A 12,775-nucleotide genomic window follows, 5' to 3' on the forward strand; every position below is an offset into this window, starting at 1 on the left:
GAATCTGAATGATGACTATATAAAAAAAATGCAACATCAAATGGAGTTTAAAAAGAAAAAAACTAAATCAAAAAAACTCAAACTAGTAAATCTCAATAGTGTATTAGTTGGAGGTTAGGGAGACACTGGAATGGAATTGGGGAATGGAGTTTAAAACCCTTAAGTGTTTGGGAACAGTGTAAAAGTATTAACCTTAGTCACTGGTAAATTAAGCATGCATATTATAATTTCTAAAGTAACTACCAAATAACAGAAACAGTATCATTCCCCAAAAATATGGAGTGAGAAAAAAATACCTCATCAATCCAAAAGAAGGCAAGATAGAAGAGAAAAAGATGGGACAAGTAAACACACAAAAAAAGATGGCAGGCAATACATCCAAATATATCAATAATTACAATAAATATAAATGGACTAAATGTACCGTGGAGACAGACTTCAAAGTCATTATTGATGATATTCTTCTTAAATGCTAAATTGGGATCTAGGAAGACTTTAGCATTTTTTAAAGGAACTTAGAAAGAAGAGTGGTTTGATACAGATTTCCAATGGGCTTGGAAAACACAATAAACAAACTTGATGCTAAAGTAAATGACAGGGAATAGGAAAGCAAAAGAGGTGATTTTTAAAGGACATTTTAAGAAAATTTCATCCCACCTTCCCTAACATCCCCAATCAATTGCAAATACTTACTGGTAAGTGCAGAAAATCCGTAGGAGATCTTCAGTACGAAATTCTTGGGGGAAGTCATAAATTTCAATGACATGTGGGAACTCACAATCACTGAGGTCAATATCAGGAACTTCATGGTTGTAATAATCAAATCTAGGTTCTTGGATACTTTCTCTGTTCTTCATATTCCCTGATAACTAGAGAGGAGGAAGCATACATGTGACTGTTATACCAAGCCAGAGCATAAAATATCCTCCCATATATAAACAATTCTCCCTTTTATCTCCATGTTCCTATTCCTTAACCTTTACCATTTGTCTCTGTTCCAAACACAGTAATATCACCCAGTTTATATTATACAGGTGGAATACTTGAAAAAGTGCTGAAATTCCAGAAAAGACAAGCAATGAATGAAACTTAGCTTGCATCTATCAACAAGGTGTGAGAAAATGTAGAATGATCAATGCAGTGAGTTACAAACAACACATCTTAGAAACTGAACTGCAGAAAATAGTTCAAGAGATGAATTAATAACATTTGTTTTATTTGAGCTTATTGATCAGACCCCTAGTTTCCTTTCTGAAAGTGAGCAAAAACAAAACAAAATGTTGAAGAATGAAAACACTTTGCTAGTCTACCTATTGTTGATGGTAGCTTACAAAGAAATTTGTTATGACAAACGTTAAGTGGCACAGGTAATTAAAGCTCCCCAGCCTTAGAGCTACCTAAAGGAATTCCCACACAGGTTAATAAAGAAAGTAACAGTAATGAAGAACACTTAAAATTTTACTCTATGATTAAAAACTGAATGCTGTTAACTATTTCACACTGGAAGCAGGAGAACGGAAAGGGAAAAATAAAAAGTGACAGCAAAGTAGCCATGACAGTCATTTTGTCATTCACCTAGACACTAGTACTCAACACCCAGAACCTTCAGGCTCAAAAGTGTGTTCTGTTAATCAAAAGTCCAACCAGAGACCTTCAAGCACTCCTTCTTTCACACTGTACCTCCTTTCCCATCAAATGAGAAAGTAAGAATCTGCAATGCCAAGGATGCATCTCCTTTCCTCAGAGAAGTGAAAAATGGATTTAAGAATTTTATTTGGGACGCAGGAAAGGAAAAAGGTGATTTAGGTAAAAATCGATGAAAATGTTTATCTATTGCTGTGTCTCTAGTTCCTTTTCTCCACTAAGCTTCAGTTTTACATCTTAAAAAAGGATATAATAATAGCACCAACACCTTACAAGTAAGGGTGCAGACTAAATGAGATGATGCAGTAAGTATTTAGCACACTACTTAGCATCTACGTATGAATTCAACCCAATTTCAACAAATTTTAATGAGGTGTTGAATCTATTGAGCTTCCCTGGTGGCTCAGACAGCAAAGAATCTGCCTACAATGCAGGAGACCTGGGTTTGATCCCTGGGTTGGGAAGATCTCCTAGAGGAGGGCATGGCAACCCACTCCAGTATTCTTGCCTGAATCTATTATAGGCCAAGTACCATGTTATTTCCACCCTGTTTAGGATACACAAAGCAGGAAAAGAATATCCCTCACACCATAACAATGAGGAAAGACCAAGCGATTATATATATCATAGCTTTTCTTGAGTTTAGCATAGAGCTGACTGAGTATGCAAGGAAACTGAAGTCCACATGATGACATGTCCCCCCTAGAGAGAGAGAATACCTAAACTTTTTTCCCTCTGGCAGATCATGAGAAGAAGTGGCCACCAAACAAGTGGGCAAGAAGATACCAGCTAAATGTTTAACAAGTTCTTAAAAGCCTAGAGTTGACAGTTTAGAATAACTCAGAGCCCCAGAAAGGGGGCTCCAGAAAGGAGGGGAGCCTGCAATTACTTGCAAGACCATCCTTATGCTAACGCCACACTGTCTTGATTACCACTGTTTCATAAGTTCTGAAATTAGGAGGCTTCAGTCTTTCTACTTTGATCATTTTCAAAATCATTTTGGCTGTTTTGAGTCCCTTGCATTTCCATATGATTTTGAGGATCAGTTGGCAGACAGAAGTGGGCCACAAGCCAAGGAAGGAGGACAGAAGTATCTAAGAGAAGCTGAAAAGGGCAAGAAAACGGATTCTACTCTAGTCTCAAGAAAGGACACAATCCTACCAATATCCTAATTTTAGTCCAGTGAGACCCATTTTGGAATTCTGACCATAAGAACTGTAAGGCAATAAATCTGTGCTAAGACACTAGTTTGTGGTAATTGAAAACATCAGTAATAGTGTGTGTGTGTGTGTGTATATACACACACACACACACATTATATATATACACACACACATATATATACACACACACACATATATATATACACACACACACATATATATATAAAACCTTTCTAGCTTTATGTCATGTCATCCCTTAAAATATGCTACATTCCAACCAAAAAGTAATACTATGCCTGCTGCTGCTGCTGCTGCTGCTGCTAAGTCACTTCAGTCGTGTCTGACACTGTGCAACCCCATAGAGGCAGCCCATCAGGCTCCCCCATCCCTGGGATTCTCCAGGCAAGAATACTGGAGTGGGTTGCCATTTCCTTCTCCAATGTGTGAAAGTGAAGTCGCTCAGTCGTGTCCGACTCTTAGCAACCCCATGGACTGCAGCCTGCAGCCTACCAGGCTCCTCCGTCCATGGGATTCTCCAGGCAAGAACACTGGAGTGGGGTGCCATTGCCTTCCTACACAGGCATAAATACTATGCCTATGAGTGCACAACTGCACTCATTTCACACGCTAGCAAAGTAATGCTCAAAATTTTCCAAGCTACACTTCAACAGTATGTGAACTAAGAACTTCCAGATGTTCAAGCTGGATTTAAAAAAGGCAGAGGAACCAGAGATCAAATTGCCAACATCCTCTGGATCATAGAAAAAGCAAGAGAATTCCAGAAAAACATCTATTTCTGCTTCATTGACTACACTAAAGCTTTTGACTGTGTGGATCACAACAAACTGTGGAAAATTCTGAAAGAGACTGGGAATACCAGACCACCTTACCTACCTCCTGAGAAACCTGGATACAGGTCAAGGAGCAACAGTTAGAACCACCCATGGAACAACAAACTGGTTCAAAATTGGGAAAGAAGTATGTCAAGGCTGTGTATTGTCACCCTGCTTATTTAACTGATATGCAGAGTACATCATGTGAAATGCCAGGCTGAATGAAGCACAAGCCAGAATCAAGACTGCTGGGAGAAATATCAATAACCTGAGATACGCAGATGACACCACCCTTATGGCAGAAAGCAAAGAGGAACTAAAGAGACTCTTGAAAAACTGAAAGAGGAGAGTAAAAAGGCTGGCTTCAAACTCAACATTCAAAAAACGAAGATATGGCATCTGGTCCCATCACTTCATGGCAAAGAGATGGGAAACACTGGAAACAGTGACAGACTTTATTTTCTTGGGCTCCAAAATCACTGCAGATGGTGACTGCAGCCATGAAAGTAAAAGACGCCTGCTCCTTGGAAGAAAAGACATGAGAAACCTAGATGGCATACTAAAGAGCAGAGACACTGCTTTGCCAACAAAGGTCCTATCGTCAAAGCTATTGTTTTTAAAGTAGTCATGTGTGGATGTAAGAGTTGGACCATAAAGAAGGCTAAGTGCCAAAGAATTGATGCTTTTGAATTGTGGTGTTGGAGAAGACTCTTAAGAGTCCCTTGGACTGCAAGATCAAACAGTCAACCCTAAAGGAAATCAACCCTGAATGTTCACTGGAAGGACTGATGCTAAAGCTAAAGCTCCAATATTTTGGCCACCTGATGTGAAGAACTGACTCACTGGAAAAGACCCTGATGCTGGGAAAGACTGAAGGCAGGAGAAGGGGACGACAGAGGATGAGATGGCTGGATGGCATCACTGACTCAACAGACATGAGTTTGAGCAAGCTCCAGGAGATGGTAAAGGACAAGGAAGCCTGGCGTGCTGCAGTCCATGGGGTTGCAAAGAATTGGACATGACTGAGCGACTGAACAACAATATGCCTAAACACATGTTGCTTCTTTCTGCCTGTGGATTTGATCACATTATTTTTGATCACATGAATAATCTGACTCTTCCTCTATACTTCTATAGCATTTACCTCATCAACACTTTTTTTTTTTGCTGTGCCATGCAGCATGTGGGATCTTAGCTTCCCAACCAGGGACTGAACCTGTGCCCCCTTAATCACTAGACCATCAGGGAAGTCCCACCCTCTGCACTACTTTTATAGTACTCACTGCATAACACCTAATATTAATTAGACCTCTCTCTTCCTCTAGCTTTAACCTCACTACCTAACCACCTATCCAACAAACATTTAATGTATGTTTAACATCACATTAGAGAAAGAAACTGGACAAAGAATGTTAATATGTAATAAAGAAGGTATTACCAGTGGGTAGAGGAGAATGAACTTTACTTACTCTTGTTCACTACCCAAGTAAAGAAATTATACAGAGAAAAGTATCATAGACAGAAGTGTGCAAAGGCATGCAAGGAGCATTAGCATTCACTAAACAGTTTGGTGTGGCCACGGTGAATAATGTGAGGACTTCAGAGAGTGCTATGGGCTTCACTGTGTTCTCCCAAAATTCATGAGTTAAAATCATAAATCCTAATATCAGACTATAACTGTATTTAGAGATCATGTCTTTAAAATGGTATTAAGTTAAAATAAGGTAGATCCTAATCTGAGTGATGTCCTTATAAAAGGAAATTTGGACACAGATGGAAGATCATGTAAACACAGCCATTTACAAACCAAGGAGAGGCCTCAGAAGAATCCAACCCATGCTGACACCTTGATCTTAGACTTCTAGCCTCTAGAATTGTGAGAGAACAAATTTCTATGGTACTCTGTCACAGGCTCCATTCCTTCATTCTTTCTGGAGTTATTTCTCCACCTATCTCCAGTAGCATATTGGGCACCTACTGACCTGGGGAGTTCATCTCTCAATGTCGTATCTTTTTGCCTTTTCATACTGTTCATGGGGTTCTCGAGGCAAGAATACTGAAGTGGTTTGCCATTCCCTTCTCCAGTGGACCACATTCTGTCAGACCTCTCCACTATGACCCATCCATCTTGGGTGGCCCCACACGGCATGGCTTAGTTTCACTGAGTTAGACAAGGCTGTGGTCTGTGTGATCAGATTGGCTAGTTGTCTATTGGTGTAAAGAGCAATATTGCATAGGAATCTGGAATGTTAAGTCCATGAATCAAGGCAAATTGGAAGTGGTCAAACAGGAGATGGCAAGAGTGAACATCGACATGCTAGGAATCAGCAAACTAAGATGGACTAGCATGGGTGAATTTAACTCAGATGACCACTGTATCTACTACTGTGGGCAGGAATCCCTTAGAAGAAATGGAGTAGCCATCATAGTAAACAGAAGAGTCCAAAATGCAGTACTTGGATGCAATCTCAAAAATGACAGAATGATCTCTGTTTGTTTCCAAGGCAAACCATTCAATATCACGGTAATCCAAGCCTATGCCCCAACCAGTAGCGCTAAAGAAGATGAAGTTGAACGGTTCTATGAAGACCTACAAGACCTGTTAGAACACCCAAAAAAGATGTCCTTTTCATTATAGGGGACTGGAATGCAAAAGTAGGAAGTCAAGAAACACCTGGAGTAACAGGAAAATTTGGCCTTGGAGTACAGAATGAAGCAGGGCAAAGGTTAACAGAGTTCTGCCAAGAGAACGCACTGGTCATAGCAAATACCCTCTACCAACAACACAGGAGAAGACTCTACACATGGACATCACCAGATGGTCAACAGCGAAATCAGATTGATTATATTCTTTGCAGCCAAAGATGGAGAAGTTCTACACAGTCAGCAAAAACAAGACTGGGAATGGATGGTGGCTCAGATCATGAACTCCTTATTGTCAAATTCAGACTTAAATTGAAGAAAGTGGGGAAAACACTATTCAGGTATGACCTAAATCAAATCACTTATGACTATACAGTGGAAGTGAGAAATAGATTTAAGGGACTAGATCTGATAGACAGAGTGCCTGATGAACTATGGACGGAGGTTCGTGACATCGTACAGGAGACCTTCCCCAAGAAAAAGAAATGCAAAAAAGCAAAATGGCTGTCTGAGGAGGCCTTACAAATAGCTGTGAAAAGAAGAGAAGTGAAAAGCAAAGGAGAAAAGGAAAGATATAAGCATCTGAATGCAGAGTTCCAAAGAATAGCAAGGAGAGATAAGAGAGCCTTCCTTAGCAATCAATGCAAAGAAACAGAGGAAAACAATAGAATAGGAAAGACTAGAGATCTCTTCAAGAAAATCAAGATACCAAGGGAACATTTCATGCAAAGATGGCCTCAATAAAGGACAGAAATGGTATGGACCTAATAGAAGCAGAAGATATTAAGAAGAGGTGGCAAGAATACACAGAAGAACTGCACAAAAAAGATCTTCACGACCCAGATAATCACAAAGGTATGATCACTCCCACTTACCTCAAGCCAGACATCCTGGAATGTGAAGTCAGGTGGGTTTTAGGAAGCATCACTACGAACAAAGCTAGTGGAGGTGATGGAATTCCAGTTGAGCTATTGCAAATTCTAAAAGATGATACTGTGAAAGTGCTGCACTCAATATGTCGGCAAATTTGGAAAACTCAGCAGTGGCCACAGGACTGGAAAAGGTCCGTTTTCATTTCAATCCCAAAGAAAGGCAATCTCAAAGAATGCTCAAACTATTGCATAATTGCACTCATCTCACACGCTAGTAAAGTAATGCTCAAAATTCTCCAAGCCAGGCTTCAGCAATACATGAACCGTGAATTTCCAGATGCTCAAGCTGGTTTTAGAAAAGGCAGAGGAACCAGAGGTCAAATTGCCAACATCCGCTGGATCATGGAAAAGGCAAGAGAGTTCCAGAAAAACATCTATTTTTGCTTTATTGACTATGCCAAAGCCCTTGACTGTGTGGATCACAATAAACTGTGGAAAATTCTGAAAGAGATGGGAATACCAGATCACCTGACCTGCCTCTTGAGAAACCTGTATACAGGTCAGGAAGCAACAGTTAGCACTGGACATGGACCAACAGACTGGTTCCAAATAGGAAAAGGAGTACGTCAAGGCTGCATATTGTCACCCTGCTTATTTAACTTATATGCAGAGTACATCATGAGAAACGCTGGGCTGGAGGAAGCACAAGCTGGAATCAAGACTGCTGGGAGAAATATCAATAACCTCAGATATGCAGATGACACCACCCTTATGGCAGAAAGTGAAGAGGAACTCAAAAGCCTCTTGATGAAAGTGAAAGAAGAAAGTGAAAAAGTTGGCTTAAAGCTCAACATTCAGAAAACTAAGATCATGGCATCCAGTCCCATCACTTCATGGGAAATAAATGGGGAAATAGTGGAAACGGAGGCTGACTTTATTTTTCTGGGCTCCAAAATCACTGCAGATGGTGATTGCAGCCATGAAATTAAAAGACGCTTGCTCCTTGGAAGCAAAGTTATGACCAACCTAGACAGCATATTCAAAAGCAGAGACATTACTTTGTCAACAAAGGTCCGTCTAGTCAAGGCTATGGTTTTTCTAGTAGTCATGTATGGATGTGAGAGTTGGACTATAAAGAAAGCTGAGTGCTGAAGAACTGATGCTTTTGAACTGTGGTGTTGGAGAAGACTCTTTCGAGTCCCTTGGACTTCAAGGAGAGCCAACCAGTCCATGCTAAGGGAGATCAATCCTGGGTGTTCATTGGAGGGACTGATGTTGAAGCTGAAACTCCAGTCCTTTGGCCACCTGATGCAAAAAGCTGACTCATTTGAAAAGACCCTGACACTGGGAAAGATTGAGGGCAGGAGGAGAAGGGGACAATAGAGGATGAGATGGTTGGATGGCATCACCAACACAATGGACATGGATTTGAGTAGACTCCAGGAATTGGTGATGGACAGGGAGACCTGGTTACTGCTGTTCATGGGGTCTCAAAGAGTCGGACATGACTAAGCAACTGAACTGAACTTGTCACAGCCAGTCTAGGGTTCTGTGCTCTGGCAGCCTTAACAAATTAATACAGGGAGTAAAGCTGGAGTTTCAGCTTCCTCATCAATATTCTGATTCTATAATACAACTACAAGGGATATGTCATATTCACCTCTATATACTCCCACAGCACACATTAACTTGCACAAACTAGGCATTCAAAAAATACTTGTGGAATGAATACTCGAGGCACATGCCTCAAATTAATTACTTTGTCCAAATGCCTGCTTATCGAGACTGATTTTACATGGAGCCCTCATCAATAAGAATTTGATTTATGCAACATATATTTTTTAAATGATTTTGGATGGCATTTTTAAATTTGGGATAAAATGATACTTTTTTCCTTCCCTTTACCAATAAACTTTAAATGTTCTGGTTATATAAATCATGCAAACAATTCAACAAATTATAAAAGGAAGGCAACAACAACATTTCTAAATAGATCTAAATTTCTGATAGTGACAAACTGAGGACCTAAATCTGGGAACATGCCATATTTTTTTATAAGCTGCTCCCACAGCCTGGAATGCCTTATCTGCTTCTGATCCTTCTTCTTCTAAGACCCAGCTTCAGTCTTTATCTCCTCTTGAAGCTGTTCCCATTGACCCCATTTTGATGGTTTCTCCACTCTTTATACTACTGTATCATTACACTTAGAAGCTGGATATATATCATATTTCATCAATTCTAGGATGCACATTTTAACATCTCCAATATCAGTATGCATCTTAATCATACATGTTGTCACTGCTTGCCTGCATATGCATGAGACCCAAAAGCACCAGTACCAAAATCTGCAGGCATTCCACACAGGTCCAGCCGTGTGGAAGAAAATCTCAATGTAAGAATACTTCTATGTAAATGCAAAGATGGCTTAAGAATCCAGCAACAATGATTTTTGCTTTTTTTATGTATTCTTATAAGAAATGCTGTATCATTGATTCTTGTCGGCACAGAAAATGAAGAGGATGGAAAGGCATCAATATCAATGACTAAGTCAAGAAATTATTAGAAAGAGTTGGGCTATAACACAAAGTTTTAGGAAACTAACCAATTTATTTCACCTACATTTCACCTACAAGATATTTCACATATCTATAAGATACAATACATGATAAAAATTTATGTCTAAGTCTGTGTGCTACTATGCTGTGCTCAGTCATATCTGACTCTTTGTAACCCTATGAGCTGTAGCCCGCCAGGTTCCTTTGTTCATGGGATTTCCCAGGCAAGAATACTGGAGTGGATTGCCATTTCCTACTCCAAGGGATCTTCCCGATCCAGCGATCGAACTTGCATCTCATGCATTAGGAGGCAGATTCTTTATTACTGCACCACATGGTACACCCTCTATTAATAATTAAGCCTAAAGAAGCTTTTTTGATAGATATAAAATAAAATTCCAAAGGGTAAGCACTGTGATTTCTTTCTTAGTGATACATAAAATAATGATATATTTCACAATCAATAGCATTTTCAATTTAATCAAATAGAATATTTTTTCCAGACATTTCTGAAAGTCTCATCAGCTCTACAAGACTATAAACTCCTTAACATTGTTATCCTTCTCTTTCACAGCTCACATCACCAGTATCCGAGCTGGGCACAGAATAGCTGTACAGTGTCTGTTGACTGGCTGAGACTTTTAGGTAGAGGCAAAGGCTGACTGTCATGGAAAGAGCCCAGAGTTAGAAAATCAGGAGACTGGACCAACTCTGGCAGTAACCTTAGCTAGGTCAGTAATAACCTTTCTGGGGCTTAGCTGCCTTACCTATAAAGCAAGAGGTAAACATAAAATATTATGTTACAGGTCCCTTTCAATGCTAACATTCCACTTAAAAAAAAAAAAAAAAGACACATACAGTTCTCTTAGGTGAAAGTTCCAGTTCCTAGATCTTATTTTTCAAGGCCTATATTGTAATACTGCCTCTGATACTAGAAGGTAGGGGAAAAAAAATTTCTGTAGATACCTGTAATCACAATTAAACATAATACACCACTTTAAACTATAGTTGCAGCTGTAACAAATTTAAATATTGGGCATATCAGGAGATTACAGGGACATGGACAACAGAGACTTGACCAGGAGTTGATGGTATAACATTACTGCAGTTGCTTCAATGTCACTGTATCTATTTTCATAATTATTCACAGAATTAAACCATGCAGTCAATTCTTATTATTTAGGTTACGTTATTCAAGCCCTTTGTTTCTATTTTTCTCTTCTACTCTTACCCTGTAGCTAATTAACTGCTTATTAACTCACTTTCTACTGAAGAAAATAAAATTTACAATTTATTATTTACTATAAACTTTGACAAATTAAAAGATTTGGGATTTGGCTGAAGAACAGGCTTAAGCTATATACAAAAAATAACATCTTTGGATTATCTGGATTTGATTCTATCGCTGGTATTCCATTACCACGGAAAACTGAGAGTAACAGCCAAGAATTTTTCATGTTGGTCCACAGCAATGTGAACAAATCAAAAGCTAGAATTAAAATGTTTTATCCATTTAACTTCCCGTATTTGGCAAACAGGGAAATAACACTATTTTTAAAGTATTTTCAAACATTTTGTAAAATTTCTCATGACCTAAAGTCCAAACACATCCAAAAAGAGTTCCCTAAAAAGATAATAAAACTACAATGTATAATATACAGCATAAGTTATGGCTTCCATCCCTTTTCTATACTGCTTTGGGCATAAATCCTTTACAACAGTAGAAGGATAAATTTAGACTTTTAAACTTTTTAACATTTTACACATTAAAAGTAGCTAATGTCTTCAGTGGTGTTCTCCACCTGCAAATAAAATTATATAATATATCTAGGGCTATGCCTCCAATGACCTTATCAAGAAACCAAGACTAGAAATACAAACTTTGACCTCATAAAATGTACAACAGAATAGGCAGAATGGCATTCAAGGTGCCATCTAAAGATTTCTCTAGAATAGGCATCAGCAACATTTCAGTATAACTGATAATCATCAGTGAGAGAAAGCCATGGCTATCGCCTTGGATTAAGGCATAGTAAGAGAGAAGAAAGGGTGAAAGTGAGTAAGAATACAGAAAAGAAGAACAAAAGGAAATAAAAAGAAAGCTACAATAATAGGCATGTCAGATGAATACTTACTGATCCAGTGCCAGAGGACAAATGTGAGAGCTCTAGTTGCCTCTAATGAACAGTAATATGTGGCACATAAATATTGGCCGGGACCAAGTCAATACACTGAACCAACAGGGACCTGGATCCTATTCAGACAGTACAGAAAGGTTAATATGGCAAACCGATGCTGGCATTCTTGGGAAGATGCTATCCAAACCCACTGGACAGTGAAAACACTGTAGTAGATTAAACTTACAGTCAAGAGGAAGACTGAGAAAATAGGGAGACATCTCTGGATTCCCTCATCTTCCCAGCATGACTGGAACAACTAGATGGAAAGGTACCACTGATGAAGTATGAACATGAGTAGGCACACACAGAAAGATGATTTGGAAATGAATGGCGTTCCTTTTCTCTTTTCCATGGTTATACATTGTTAGTAACTGTATGTAACAAAAGAAAACTCCTACCTAAATATTTACCCCTATCTAAAAACATACCTCAAACCAGAAATGGCCAGTGAAGGGACCAGGTGCCAGCATCTAGCAATATCAATGTTATGCAGCTGACATCTCACTAACCCTCCTACTAATAAGTCTGCTGATTGATACTGGAGGCAGAAAAGGAAGTTTTATCTAGACAATAATTCCTATGTTCTGGTACCAAGATCTTAAAGGTTAAAAGAAGTCATGCCAATATCCTTTTCTTTATCAGTTAAAAATCTCAATTTCTGGGTATCCCATACCATGGCTTTAGGAGATCATGTAATCTTTAGAGACTCATCAAGGGCTGAAGTTCTGGGAGCTAATGACTCAGGCAGATTTAGAAGTTCAAAAGGTCAGGAAATTGCTTTACATGCCAATGATGACCACACCCTGCTTCGGAGCATACTTCCCTGCCTACCAGAAGTATTAGGCACACCTCTATGGCTAGCCATTGTCATCAAAGAAAACAGGC

General features: G+C 39.1%; 1 protein-coding gene across 5 annotated transcripts in view; it reads right to left on the minus strand.

Moving 5' to 3' along the window:
• Positions 1-12,775, minus strand: part of R3HCC1L (R3H domain and coiled-coil containing 1 like) — a 71,873-nt gene that overhangs the window by 16,826 nt on the left and 42,272 nt on the right. For all 5 annotated transcript variants that reach the window (XM_027528697.1, XM_027528698.1, XM_027528701.1 and 2 more), the window contains one exon: positions 694-869. In XM_027528697.1, the coding sequence (XP_027384498.1) occupies positions 694-869 (176 nt within the window). The remainder of the gene's footprint in view (positions 1-693; positions 870-12,775) is intronic.

Source organism: Bos indicus x Bos taurus, chromosome 26, assembly GCF_003369695.1.
Source record: "Bos indicus x Bos taurus breed Angus x Brahman F1 hybrid chromosome 26, Bos_hybrid_MaternalHap_v2.0, whole genome shotgun sequence".
In the NCBI taxonomy this organism is placed as follows: Eukaryota; Metazoa; Chordata; class Mammalia; order Artiodactyla; family Bovidae; genus Bos; species Bos indicus x Bos taurus.